General features: G+C 45.0%; 1 protein-coding gene across 2 annotated transcripts in view; it reads left to right on the top strand.

Moving 5' to 3' along the window:
- Positions 1-14,768, top strand: part of LOC106586671 (uncharacterized) — a 127,395-nt gene that overhangs the window by 104,740 nt on the left and 7,887 nt on the right. For both annotated transcript variants that reach the window (XM_014174188.3, XM_014174189.3), the window contains exons 21-36: positions 1,035-1,106; positions 1,193-1,344; positions 1,859-1,931; positions 2,235-2,341; positions 2,848-3,031; positions 3,955-4,005; positions 4,393-4,467; positions 4,583-4,681; positions 6,543-6,764; positions 10,177-10,338; positions 10,434-10,604; positions 11,326-11,469; positions 11,598-11,723; positions 11,862-12,043; positions 12,188-12,251; positions 12,464-12,538. In XM_014174188.3, coding sequence (XP_014029663.2) covers positions 1,035-1,106; positions 1,193-1,344; positions 1,859-1,931; positions 2,235-2,341; positions 2,848-3,031; positions 3,955-4,005; positions 4,393-4,467; positions 4,583-4,681; positions 6,543-6,764; positions 10,177-10,338; positions 10,434-10,604; positions 11,326-11,469; positions 11,598-11,723; positions 11,862-12,043; positions 12,188-12,251; positions 12,464-12,538 — 1,959 coding nt within the window. The remainder of the gene's footprint in view (positions 1-1,034; positions 1,107-1,192; positions 1,345-1,858; positions 1,932-2,234; positions 2,342-2,847; positions 3,032-3,954; positions 4,006-4,392; positions 4,468-4,582; positions 4,682-6,542; positions 6,765-10,176; positions 10,339-10,433; positions 10,605-11,325; positions 11,470-11,597; positions 11,724-11,861; positions 12,044-12,187; positions 12,252-12,463; positions 12,539-14,768) is intronic.

Below are 14,768 nucleotides of genomic sequence, written 5' to 3' on the forward strand. Positions count from 1 at the left end.
GACAGGACAACTTCACCGCATCAAAGGGACGATGGATGGGGCCATGTACCGTCAAATCTTGGGTGAGAACCTCCTTCCCTCAGCCAGGGCATTGGAAATGGGTCGTGGATGGGTATTCCAGCATGACAATGACCCAAAACACACAGCCAAGGCAACAAAGGAGTGGCTCAAGAAGAAGCACATTAAGGTCCTGGAGTGGCCTAGCCAGTCTCCAGACCTTAATCCCATAGAAAATCTGTGGATGGAGCTGAAGGTTCGAGTCGCCAAATGTCAGCCTCGAAACCTTAATGACTTGGAGAAGATCTGCAAAGAGGAGTGGGACAAAATCCCTCCTGAGATGTGTGCAAACCTGGTGGCCAACTACAAGAAACGTCTGACCTCTGTGATTGCCAACAAGGGTTTTACCACCAAGTACTAAGTCATGTTTTGCAGAGGGGTCAAATACTTATTTCCCTTATTAAAATGCAAATCATTTTATACAATTTTTGACATGTGTTTTTCTGGATTTTTTTGTTGTTATTCTGTCTCTCACTGTTCAAATAAACCTACTATTACAATTATAGACTGATCCTTTCTTTGTAAGTGGGCAAACATACAAAATCAGCAGGGGATCAAATACTTTTTTCCCCCACTGTAACTGTCCAGTGTTTCCAGATTTCTGTGAAAGATGACATATCATTAATTCCAATATAATAGAACATTTTTATTAAGTATGTTAAAAAGCTTTCCTGTGTTTGAATGATGTGGGTGTATTCCAGTCAATAAAAATATGAATGCGGGTAGACCGCTGATTGGCTAGCTCAGCCGACATCATGTTCTATGAGGAAATAGCAAGCATTTTTTAAATGGTCTGCATGAGATACATGTTTGAGGTGGGGTTTTTTCTCTCCAATTTATAGTTTGGCTACAAATACAAGTATAGTCAACTAAATTATTTGGGAGTTGACAGAATATTAACTTTTAAAAGTAAGATTTTTACTGGACAGTTACTTTAAGGATTGTTGTGGAGTGTGTGTATGTCTTAATATCTACAGGGGCGGACTTCTACAAGGGATTTTCAGGGCCGAGAGGGCGGCCAGGCTCTGCGGGAAGAAAAGGACTGAAAGGTACGTGTTCACAACGTAATGCGTATTTCTGCACTTTGATCACGTTATGTGTTACAGTATAGCTGATCGGAATGTGTGTGTTTTAGGTGATCACGGGTTGTGCGAGTGCAACATTGTCCATTCCCCTCCGGGCCTGCCCGGCCCTGATGGTAGCCAAGGCGACCCTGGAATGAGTGGCGAGGTTGGTCAGCAGGGAGAGTCAGGAGAGCCAGGACCCAGAGGTGTCATCGGACTGCCTGTAAGAACAATTAACACCACCTTAGCTTGACAACATCTACCTCACAACAAACATGCACTCACTCACACACCCACACACACAGACATACGCACATATACATTAATGCTACACACACACCATAACAGCTGCTACCAGACGTATTATGATTGCTAAATACTCCACAATTTAAACACTTGCCCCCCAATCCCCTCTTCCCCAAAACATGTGTAAATATTAGACTATAAATAGAGTATTTTTTGTATTATACTTATGCTAAAATGTTTATTCTATGCTACTGAGGCATTTACTCTATGTTCGTATTATTTCTTGTTGTCGAGAAGGAACCTGCAAGTAAACATTTCTTTGGACGGTGTATAGCATGTGTATCCCGTACATACAACTAATAAAACTTGAAACTTACAATAGGGCAACATTCATCATAAACACCCTTGTCTTTCTTAACTTGTCCATCAAATTGTCTCTCACTGGCTTCCTAATCCCTTACTCTATGCCCCCCTCTCTCCCTCCTCATCAGGGGTTCCCTGGTGCCACAGGACAACCGGGTCCAAAGGGCAGGAAGGGCGAGTTAATTCAGGCCAAAGAGAAAGGTGAAGTATTCTTATTCACTTTCTTTTCACACACTTGTACAGCCTTTATACAGTGGTGAGTGTGACACACCATTATGCATGTCAGTCACAGGAGGTGGGTGGCACCTTAATTGTTAGAACGGCTCAACGGGCTCGTGGTAATAACTGGAGCGGAATTGATGGAATGGTATCAGATACATCCGTGTGTTTCATACCATTCCATTTGCTCCATTCCAGCCATTATTATGAGCCATCCTCCCCTCATCAGCCTCCACTGGTGTAAGTGTATGTGTAAACTAGTGTGTTTGTGTGGGAACTCTACAGGATATGCCGGTGACCCAGGAGACCCAGGTGCGACAGGTGACCCAGGAATGCAGGGCTTCCCTGGGCCCAGTGGGATCAATGGATTCCCTGGGAATCGTGGTCCTTCAGTAAGAACTCCCTACACTCATCGAAAGAAACACGCTATCTAGAACCTAAAAGGGTTCTTCGGCTGTCGCCATAGGAGAACCCTTTGAAGAATCATTTTTGGTTCCAGGTAGAATCTTTATGGTTCCAGGTATAACCTTTTGGGGTTCCACGTAGAACCCTTTGCACAGAGGGTTCTACATGGAAACCAAAAGGGTTCTAACTGGAACCAAAAAGGGTTCTACCTGGAACCAAAAAGGGTGCTCCTATGGGGACAGCCAAAGAACCCCTTTGGAACCCTTTTTCTAAGAGTGTACAGTCTCTCTTTCCCACCTCACAGTGTCCCCACTTACTTTCAGATATACTGCATATACTGTATATAACCTATTCAAACATTATAAGCACTAGATATCTACTTTATTTTTTTATTGATAATAATAGCTGTTTAAGTCAATGCAGCTGTGTAGATCTTTAGCATAACACTGAGGGATATGTTCTGAATTTATTTATCCTGTGTTCTCTGTTCTAGGGAGATGCACCTGCTGGGCTCACTGGAGAAAAGGGTTATCAGGGCCGGCCGGGTCTGCCTGGGTTGTTGGGACAGATGGGAGAACCAGGGCAGGTTCTAGGTGCCACTAAAGGGGTCCGAGGGTTGCAAGGCGATGATGGGGAGCGGGGTCATGCTGGTATCAAAGGTCGAGCTGGAGATCCAGGTGTGTTACCCTCTCCCTCTTCTGTCTCTTTCTCTCTCTCTCTCTCTCTCTCTCTCTCTCTCTTTCCCAATCACTCTCTCCATCTGTCTCTCTCTCTCCCTCTCTTTCCCAATCACTCTCTCCTTCTGTCTCTCTCTCTCTCTCTCTCTCTCTCTCTCTCTTTCCCAATCACTCTCTCCATCTGTCTCTCTCTCTCCCTCTCTTTCCCAATCACTCTCTCCTTCTGTCTCTCTCTCTCTCTCTCTCTCTCTCTCTCTCTCTTTCCCAGTCACTCTGACTCCTTCTGTCTCTCACTCTCTCCCTCTCTTCCCCAATCACCCTCTCCTTCTGTCTCTCTCTCTCTCTCTCTCTCTCTCTCTCTCTCTCTCTTTCCCAATCACTCTCTCCATCTGTCTCTCTCTCTCCCTCTCTTTCCCAATCACTCTCTCCTTCTGTCTCTCTCTCTCTCTCTCTCTCTCTCCCTCTCTTTCCCAATCACTCTCTCTCTCTCTCCCTCTCTTCCCCAATCACCCTCTCCTTCTGTCTTTATCTCTTGTGCATTCACTCCGTCCCTATCTATCCTTCTTTCTCTCTCTCTCTGTCTCTCTCTCTCTTCCTCTCCTTTTATCTCTCTCCACTTCCGCTATTTGTGGGAACAACAGAAAGACTAGTTGCAGTTGTGGACTCCAAGGCCTTGTCATGAATGGGGGTGTGTGAGAAGTTCTTATACCCTTGTGTCCATGATCGAAATGATTCTTCCACCTTCATCTTTCCTCACCTCTCTCTCCAGACGGGCCCTGATGCAGTCCGTCTGCATCCCTCAATCCAGCCACAACAGTACATGTTTGAGATCATGCTTGAACTTTTTCTAACCCTTATTTCGAATGCATCTCTTTTTCTTTCTATCGCTCTCTCTCCAATCTCTCTCTCATTGCCATTGAAAGGAGGGTCTGGCTGTAGTCCGAGAGGAGATGGAGAACAGAATGACATCACAGGTAGCTGGACTAGCAGCATTTTGATCAAGTTACTCTACTTCACGACTGGTGCTTTGCTTCCATAGCCTTTGTGTCTTGGGTTAGCTTCCAGTCACTGTGTATAGAGTTAGAGTTAAATGCAGGTTTTTTAATGGTGTTTTTGTAACTGGTTTCTCCCCTTATAGTCTCATCTTCAGTTAGTTGGCTAATATGTATGTTATTTTATTTTTGCTATGCTCTGATTCACAATCCACACTGAGCAACTATATTGTCGAACCAATGCAAAAAGCAGGCAAAAACCACTGAAGTGTGCAGTAGAGCAGTGAAGCAGCAGATCCAAAATGGCTGCTGTGAGAACCGTTCTTCTAGTAATTGTTGATACAATCTCTGTGTTATTTTTTTACTCAGGTGATTGCGATGCCATACCTGGACCACCCGGTATGCCAGGACCACCAGGACCCCACGGGTTAGAAGGTTTCCTAGGTAAGCTTTTAGCTTTTAGAATGCAAAACAGAACATGTGTCATATGCCCTGTTTTTTCCTGTCAAGATCCAAATTGATGTCTAGCTTCCTGTATGTCCTTTTGTCTGTGCTTCAGGTCTCCCAGGTCAAAAAGGATCAACAGGTCTACTTGGAGATAACGGGGCCAAAGGAGAGATTGGAGATCAAGGCAGAGGAGGGTCACCAGGATATCCAGGTGATGATTTTGCTGCTTTAACTGTTATACTAGTCTATGGCTGTGTTTACAATGGCGAAAGAGCTGATCTGATTGGTCAAAAGACCAATTACTGGGAAAAAGATCAGAATTGGGCTGCCTGTGTAAATACCATGGCATTGTTGAATACTCGTTTCTGATTGGCTTGAAGGGCATTCTAGAGCGTGTATTATACACATAGCATCAGAGCAGATCACATGTACATTTACTCCCACTTGTAATGGATGCACTTAGGCCTAGGGACCGATTCAGACTTGGAACATTTGCGCCTTTCCTACGCACGACTTTCCTACACATTTCTCAGTATTTGGTATTCAGACATACATTATTCAGTCACGTAACGTGCTCTGTAGGTGTGGCTACCTTTTGCTCTCTGAATACATTTCATTCAAATGCTGAAAACCCTCCCATTTGCTGGCCAACAGATTTTCTGGTGGAGTTTTCATTCAAAAGGGTTTTCAGTACATTTATCTTAAGCCATCCCTTTAAGTACGGTGTACCGAATCGACAGATTCGCGAGAATATATTGAAAGAATGGGTTCAGAATATAAGGATCAATGAAAGAAATCCATCTAAATATATGCATATTCTTCTCCGTTTCAGCACCAATTGGTACATTTCAAAATACTCTGATCTTGTAGATTATTTAGGGTTAGGAAAGTATTTATGAATCATAAAAAAACAGGCTTGGAGAGACTTTATGCACAAAATATATTGATGAATCAAAAATACAGTGGTTCTGAAAGTTGCCATATTCAGTTCTTCAACCCATAGTAATGTTGGAAGATTAGTGTACATCAAATTATAATAGGGAGAATACTGTAAATTAGTAGGATATACCCTCATCTATTGCCTGCACTAACCATCGGGTTCAAACTGTTACGGCTATGGTCTGCGCTCCGCTCCATAATGATTTAATTAGCGTATATGTCTTTAAAAAAGATATATTATGAGCTGTTACTAATGATTCTCACCAACAACCATACGGCCGTGACGCCGTTTACAGAGGAAGCAAATGAAGGTAAACGAAACAATGAAATAAAATGGAATGATAAGGTATACCAACTGAAGGGAACTAACAGTAAATTGGCAGTTGAATATGTGTGGTTATTAGGCCTACTGATGGTCGATACTGATAGTGGCTAATATTTAACATGATAGAAATAGGAAACAGAGAAGGTCGGGGTAGCCTATAATTTAGACATTCCAGAGTGCCCATCCCTGCAAGTTAAAAGGCTGTACAATTTAAATGCTGCATAATGGCACAGCATTTAATAAACTTTACTATGGGAAAGTTGATATGTTGATATGCTTCAGTTTGCTGCCATATGACTGGTTTCACATTTGTCTCCAGCAATTATAAGGTAAAACAGATCTAAAACAAGTGTAATTTCTATTTATAATTCCCTTATCCAAATGGATAACTCATTTACCTTGCTCTTACCAATAGCTCTTATCAAGTTGTAAATGACAGTGCATGGTTAGTGGTGTTATTTCTATAGGAAGAAAGTAGATGCTTTTTCCACTTGGAACAGGTAGGTTCGCTAGACATTATTCATGGTTTCCTTGCACGTGAAGGTGGTGGAATTATTACGGAATGAAGTCAAGGTCAGAATATCTGTAGACACACCTACACCACACCTTCAGTTATTCAATCACCACCCCAATCAAATAGCTTGTGAATAGCATGCTATTCTCATGCTTACGTTCTAGGTCAGAATACACATAGAGAGAAAAGTGCATAAGAAGGGAATTACGTTTACACAAACTTAACTTTGGTCGGAATCCGCCCCTAGTGCTTTAATACTGCTGGTAGTTCTAAGGGTCTGGTCCTCTCTCCCAGGTTTTAGGGGCCTCCATGGAGACTTGGGTCAGCCCGGCTCAAAGGGTAATTCTGGAACCCAAGGTCTGCCAGGTAAACATGGTCGGAACGGGGAGCCAGGAGAGAAGGGACCTCACGGGGAGATCTGGGGAGCGTCGACCGGACAACCTGGAGAAGTGGGTCTTCCTGGAGAGCAGGGACCTAAAGGGTTCAGCGGAGAGCCTGGAAACGAGGGCTACCCAGGTGGGTACTAATACCATAACAAATCTGCAAAATGAAAAACTACAATTTCTCCACCTTTTCAAGAGTGCATTTGGAAAGTATTCAGACCCCTTCACTTTTTCCACATTTTGTTACTTTACAGCGTTACTCTAAAATTGATTAAATCATTTTTTTGCCTCATCAGTCTACACATAATACCCCTTAATGACAAAGCAAAAACAAGTTTTTAGAATTTTTTGCAAATGCATTAGAAATAAAAACAGAAATTCATTATTTACATAAGCATTCAGACCCTTTGCTAAGAGACTCGAAATTTGAGCTCAGGTGCATCCTGTTTCCATTGATCATCCTTGAGATGTTTCTACAACTTGATTGGAGTACACCTGTGGTAAATGTTATTGATTGGACATGATTTATATATGGTCCCACAGTTGACAGTGCATGTCAGCGCAAAAACCAAGCCATGAGGTCAAAGGAATTGTCAGTAGAGCTCCAAGACTGGATTGTGTCGAGGCACAGATCTGGGGAAAGGTTGCAAAAAAATGTCTGCAGCATTGAAGATCCCAAGAACAGAGTGGCCTCCATCATTCTCAAATGGAAGACGTTTGGAACCACCAAGACTCTTCCTAGAGCTGGCCGCCCAGCCAAACTGAGCAATCGGGGGAGAAGGGCCTTGGTCAGGGAGGTGACCAAAAACCCGTTGGTCACTCTGAAAGAGCTCCAGAGTTCCTCTGTGGAGATGGGAGAACCTTCCAGAAGGACAACCATCTCTGCAGCATTCCACCAAACAGGCCTTTATGGGAGAGTGGCCAGACGGAAGCCACTCCTCAGTAAAAGGCACATGACAGCCCGCTTGGAGTTTGCCAAAAGGCACCTAAAGGACTCTAGCGACTCCTGTGGCGGGCCGTGCACAATGCACGCTGACACGGTCGCCAGGTGTACGGTGTTTCCTCCGACACATTGGCGGCTGGCTTCCGGGTTACTCAAGCGTTGTGTCAAGAAGCAGTGAGGCTTAGCTGGGTTGTGTTTCGGAGGACGCACGGCTCTCAACCTTCGCCTCTACCGGGTCCGTACGGGAGTTGCAGCGATGAGACAAGACTGTAACTACTGTACCAATTGGATACCACGAAATAAAACATTTAAAAATAAGGGGGTACAAAATTATTATTTTTTAAATATATTGAACCCTACTACATCGGCTCTGACGCTCGTCGGATGTGGCAGGGCTTGAAAACTATTACGGACTACAAAGGGAAACCCAGACGCGAGCTGCCCAGTGTCTTGAGCCTATCAGACGAGCTAAATATCTGTTATGCTTGCTTCGAGGCAAGCAACACTGACGCATGCATGAGAGCACCAGCTGTTCTGGACGACTATGTGATAACACTCTCGGCAGCCGATGTGAGCAAGACCATTAAACAGGTCAACATTCACGAAGCCGCGGGGCCAGATGGATTACCAGGACGTGTGCTCAAAGCATGCGCGGACCAACTGGAAAGTTGACACTGACATTTTCAACCTCTCCCCTAGATGTTTCAAGCAGACCACCATAGTCCCTGTGCCCAAGGAAGTGAAGGTAACCTGCCTAAATGATTACCGCCCCGTAGCACTCACGTCGGTAGCCATGAAGTGCTTTGAAAGGCTGGTCATGGCTCACATCAACAGCATCATCCCAGATACCCTAGACCCACTCCAATTCGCATACCGCCCCAACAAATCCACAGATGATGCAATTTCAATTACACTCCACACTGTCCTTTCCCACTTGGACAAAAGGAACACCTATGTGAGAATGCTGTTCATTGACTACAGCTCAGCGTTCAACGCCATAGTACCCACAAAGCTCATCACTATGCTAAAGACTTTGAGACTAAACACCTCCCTCTGCAACTGGATCCTGGACTTCCTGACGGGCCTCTCCCAAGTGGTAAGGGTAGGCAACAACACGTCTGCTACGCTGATCATCAACACTGGGGCCCCTCAGGGGTGTGTGCTTAGTCCCCTGCTGTACTCCCTGTTCACCCACGACTGTGTGGACAAACACGACTCCAACACCATCATTAAGTTTGCTGACAACACAGCAGTGGTAGGCCTGGTCACCTACAACGATGAGACAGCCTATAGGAGAGGTCAGAGGACTGGCAGTGTGGTGCCAGAATAACAACCTATCCCTCAACGTGAGCAAGACAAAGGAGCTGATCGTGGACTACAGGAAAAGGCGGGCCGAACAGGCCCCCATTTACATTGACAGGGCTGTAGTGGAGCAGGTCGAGAGTTTCAAGTTCCTTGGTGTCCACATCAACAACAAACTATCATGGTCCAAACACACCTAGACAGTTGGGAAGAGGGCACGACAACACCTTTTCCCCTCAGGAGATTTGGCATGGGTCCCCAGATCCTCAAAAAAATCTATGGCTGCAGCATCAAGAGCATCATGACCGGTTGTATGGCAACTGCTCAGCATCTGACCGTAAGGCGCACTACAGAGGGTAGTGCGTATGGCCCAGTACATCACTGGGGCCAAGCTTCCTGCCATCTAGGACCTATATACTAGGCGATGTCAGAGGAAAGCCCTAAAAATTGTAAAAGACTCAAGTCACCCAAGTCATAGACTGTTCTCTCTGCTACCGCACGGCAAGCGGTACCGGAGCGCCAAGTCTAGGACCAAAAGGCTCCTTAGCAGCTTCTACCCCAAAGCCATACAACTGCTGAACAATTAATCAAATGGGCACCCGGACTATACATTGACACCCCCCCCCCCTATTTGTTTTTACACTGCTGCTACTCGCTGTTTATTATCTATGCATAGTCACTTTACCCCTACCTACATGTACAAATTACCTCCACTAACCTGTACCCCCGCACATTGACTCAGTACCGGTACCCCCTGTATATAGCCTCATTATAGTTATTTTATGGTGTTACTTTTTAGAATTTTTTACTTTACTTTATTTGGTAAATATTTTATTAACTTTCTTGAACAGCATTGTTGGTTATTAAGGGCTTGTATTCGGCGCATATGACAAATAAAGTTTGATTTGTGGTCCCGTGTGGCTCAGTTGGTAGAGCATGGTGTTTGCAACACCAGGGTTGTGGGTTCAATTCCCACGGGGGACCAGTACGGAGAAAAAAGGTATCAAATGTATGCATTCACCACTGTAAGTCGCTCTGGATAAGAGCATCTGCTAAATGACTAAAATGTAAATTTGATATTTCTGTTTTTTATTTTTAATACATTTGCAAAAAAATCTAAAAACCTGTTTTTACTTTGTCATTATGGGGTATTGTGTGTGTAGATGGGTGACAAAAACACGAATCAATTTTAGAATAAGGCGGTAATGTAATAAAATGTGGAAAAAGTCAAGGGGTCTGAATACTTTCCGAATGCACTGTATAGTTATTGTAATGGCCTCTCTCTGCCCTTCTCTCTTAGGGATGGATGGCATGCCTGGTATGATTGGGTTCAAGGGCGACGTAGGTCCTTCAGGTCTGCAGGGGGAGCAAGGAGGACCGGGAGCTGCTGGGAAGTATGGCTGGCCAGGTGTACCCGGACAGGCTGGTGTCCCTGGACCAACAGGAAGCACCGGACAACCAGGTCAGAAACATGACTGACTAACTTCTCTTTCTTAACTTTTTTCTGTTTGCTTTAAAGAGATAAAACCTAATACACTGTGTATGTGTCTCTTCCAGGTTTGAGCGGAAACAGGGGTGATCAGGGGGACCCTGGCACACCAGGGCCCATAGGACTGAAGGGGACACTGGGGGAGTTTGGTAGTCAGGGCGCTGAGGGAAACACCGGAGACCAGGGTGACCCCGGAGTGCCTGGACCTACAGGACACTCTGGCCTGCCAGGGTTCAAGGGTAAGTTATTATACACAGTGGAGTCATGTTCTGTGCAATGTTCTACTTATAGAGTTAGTGGTCATATATGGTCATACTCTCACAGTCCACATGTCATTTTCTGATGAATAGTTGATATGATGATGTGATGTCACACTAGAGTTTTGCAGTGAGGAATGAAATACACTGAGTATACAAACATTAGGAACACCTGCTCTTTCCATGACATAGACTGACCAGGTGAATACAGGTGAAAGCTCTGATCCCTTATTGATGTCACTTATTAAATCCACTTAAATTAGTGTAGATGAAGGGGAGGAGACTGATTAAAGAAGGATTTTTAAACATTGAGACACTTGAGACATGTGTACCATTCAAAATATTTTTGTGCCTTTCTGAACGGGATATGGTAGTAGGTGCCAGGGGCACCGGTTTGAGTGTGTCGAGAACTGCAACGCTGCTGGGTTTTTCACGCTCAACAGTTTCCAATGTGTATCAAGAATGGTCCACCACCCAAAGAACATCCAGCCAACTTGACACAACTGTGGGAAGCATTAGAGTCAACATGGGCCAGTATTGTAGAGTCTATGCCCCGACGAATTGAGGCTTTTCTGAGATCCAAAAGGGGTGCAACTCAATATTAGGAAGGTGTTCTTAATGTTTGGTATACGCAGTGTATATCATAACTAGATGCTGATGTGAGGACTATCCTCCTGACTTGAGATGTCGCTTCCTGTTCCAGGTATCAAAGGGTCTCGTGGCATGTCAGGGTTTGGAGGAATGCCTGGTGTGTCGGGCCTGAAGGGCTTCTCTGGACAGAAAGGAGAGACTGGCAACCCCGGCGAATTTGGACAGAAAGGAAACATGGGCGACTATGGTTCAAAGGGTGAGACTGAACTGCCATTAGAATTGTGTGTCTTTCTGTGCTCTACTGCTCTCTTTCCCTGTCCCTCACTTTCTCTTTCGATCCTTTTATCTGATTTGACCCTCACTCTCACCCCCGCTGTCTCCTAGGTGACCGTGGTCTGAGGGGTCCAACTGGCGAGAAACCCCACATCCCTCGTCAGATCATCAAAGACATGAAGGGGACAAAGGGAGAAGATGGAACCACAGGACAGATCGGATTCACTGGACCCAGAGGCGAGTAGGGATATTCAGGCTTCATGCACTCCCTATCCCCCCTCTCTTCTTTATTCACATTCTGTCCTCCTCATCCTCCTTTTAATTTCACTAGTCTCATTCGATCCCCTCTTCACCTTCCCTCTCTCTCTTCCACAGGTCCTAAAGGTTTTCCCGGTGTTCCGGGAATGGAGGGCTACCACGGCGTTCCTGGAGACCCCAGTGATGAGAAGGGTTTCCAAGGCAACCCAGGCGCGCAGGGACTTCCGGGGCCAAAAGGAATGCCTGGTCTGACAGGATCAAACGGAATCAGCGGCTTTCCCGGGATGTCTGGTCCCAGGGTGAGCCCATGTTGTCTGGTTCCTATTGTGTCTCTGCTGCAGCCTGCACCTGTAGTTTTCATGCTAAACATGTTCAACAACCAGGTTAGAACAGATGGACATCTCTGTCCGATCTAATGCTGTATCTCTCTGTGTGTTTTTCAGGGGGATAAAGGTAACCCTGGTGCCTACGGATCCTCGGGAGATCCAGGAGTGAAGGGTGTCAAAGGTATGACGCCCCCTGTCCGTCCCAAAACTCATGGATACGTACAGTACCGTAGACGCCAGTAGTCATCCAAACTCCGCTTTCCAGCAGTTCAAAACTCTTTGTTAAGCACTTGGACTCTAAGCTAAAGTCCCAGGCCTATTTAACAGTTCCACAGAAGAAAGAATGAGTAGTAAAAGGTACTTGCTGAAATACGTCATTGATTCCTTTTCCAGGTGAGGGGGGTGCCGTAATCGACATGCCCGGTTCCACAGGACTGAGGGGGGAGGATGGTTTCCCTGGGGTTCCAGGTGAGTCACTTATTCAGACTGGCTTCCTTCATTTGCACTAGGAACTACAGATGTTGTATCTTAATTTCATCACTCTGTTGTCGCAGGAAATTCAAATGAGTCTCTTGATTTACATAAATTCACTGAAAACCCGCAGTTTTCTTTCTCTCACTAGATATCACACCTAAACTATAGCTGTAGCCTATCAAAACTAATTTCCTGTTAGAAATAATCACTTCTTTATATACAGTACCAGTCAAAAGTTTGGACACACCTATTCATTCAAGGGTTTTTCTTTATTTTTACTATTTTCTACAATGTAGAATAATAGTGAAGACATCAAAACTATGAAATAACACATATGGAATCATGTAGTAACCAAAAAAGTGTATAACAAATCAAAATATATTTTATATTTGAGATTCTGCAAAGTAGCCACCCTTTGCCTTGATGACAGCTTTGCACACTCTTGACATTCTCTCAACCAGCTTCATGAGGTAGTCAGCTGGAATGCATTTCAATTAACAGATGTGCCTTGTTAAAAGTTCATTTGTGGAATTTCTTTCCTTCTTAATGCATTTGAGCCGATCAGTTGTGTTGTGATAAAGTTGGGGTGGTATACAGAAGATAGCACTATTTGGTAAAAGACCAAGTCCATATTATGGCAAGAATAAGCAAAGAGAAATGACAGTCCGTCATTACGTTAAGACATGAAGGTCAGTCAATCCGGAAAATGTCAAGAACTTTTCACGTTTTTTCAAGTGCAGTAGCAAAAACCGTCAAGCCCTATGATGAAACTGGCTGTCACGAGGACTGCCACAGGAAAGGAAGACCCAGAGTTAAATAAAATAAAATTAAATAGTATTTGTCACATACGCCGAATACAACAGGTGTAGCATTTACAGTGAAATGTTTACTTACAAGCCCTTAACCAACAATGCAGTTTTAAGAAAAATAGGTCTTAAGTAAAAAATAGATACGTAAAAAAGAACAGTAGCGAGGCTATATACAGGGGGTACCGGTACAAAGTCAATGTGTGGTGGCACAGGTTAGTCAAGGTAATTGAGGTAATATGTACATGTAGGTAGAGTTATTAAAGTGACTATGCATAGATAATAAACAAAGAGCAGCAGCAGCGTAAAAGAAGGCGGGGGGACAATGCAAATAGTCTGGGTATCCATTTGATTAGCTGTTCGGGAGTCTTTCGGACCTAGACTTTTAGGGCCTTCCTCTGACACTGCCTCGTATAGAGGTCCTGGATGGCAGGAAGCTTAGCCCTAGTGATGTACTGGGCCGTACACACTACCCTCTGTAGTGCCTTGCGGTCGGAGGCCGAGCAGTTGCCATACCAGGCAGTGATGCAACCAGTCAGGATGCTCTCGATGGTGCAGCTGTAGAACTTTTTGAGGATCTGAGGACCCATGCCAAATCTTTTCATTCTCCTGAGGGGGAATAGGCTTTGTTGTGCCCTCTTCATGACTGTCTTGGTGTGTTTGGACCATGATAGTTTGTTGGTGATGTGGACACCAAGGAACTTGAAACTCTCAACCTGCTCCACTACAGCCCTGTCAATGAGAATGGGGGCGTGCTTGGTTCTCCTTTTCCTGTAGTCCACAATCATTTCCTTTGTCTTGATCACGTTGAGAGAGAGGTTGTTATCCTGGCACCACACTGCCAGGTCTCTGACCTCCTCCCTATAGGCTGTCTCATCGTTGTCGGTGATCAGGCCTACCATTGTTGTGTCGTTGGTGTTGGAGTCGTGCCTGACCATGCAGTCATGATTGAACAGGGCGTACAGCAGGGGACTGAGCATGCACCCCTGAGGGGCCCACGTGTTGAGGATCAGCGTGGCAGACATGTTCTTACCTACCCTTACCACTTGGGGGCGGCCCATCAGGAAGTCCAGGATCCAGTTGCAGAGGGAGGTGTTTAGTCCCAGGGTCCTTAGCTTAGTGATGAGCTTTGAGGGTAGCATGGTGTTGAACGCTGAGCTGTAGTCAATGAATCGCCTTCTCACATAGGTGTTCCTTTTTTCCAGGTGGGAAAGGGCATTGCGGAGTGCAATAGAAATTGCATCATCTGTGGATCTGTTGGGGCAGTATGCAAATTAGAGTGGGTCTAGGGTTTCTGGGATAATGGTGTTGATGTGAGCCATGACCAGCCTTTCAAAGCACTTCATGGGTTCAGACGTGAGTGCTACGGGGTCTGTAGTCATTTAGGCAGGTTACCTTAGTGTTCTTGGGCACAGGGA

This window comes from Salmo salar, chromosome 25 (assembly GCF_965601325.2).
Source record: "Salmo salar chromosome 25, fSalSal1, whole genome shotgun sequence".
Lineage (NCBI taxonomy): Eukaryota > Metazoa > Chordata > Actinopteri > Salmoniformes > Salmonidae > Salmo > Salmo salar.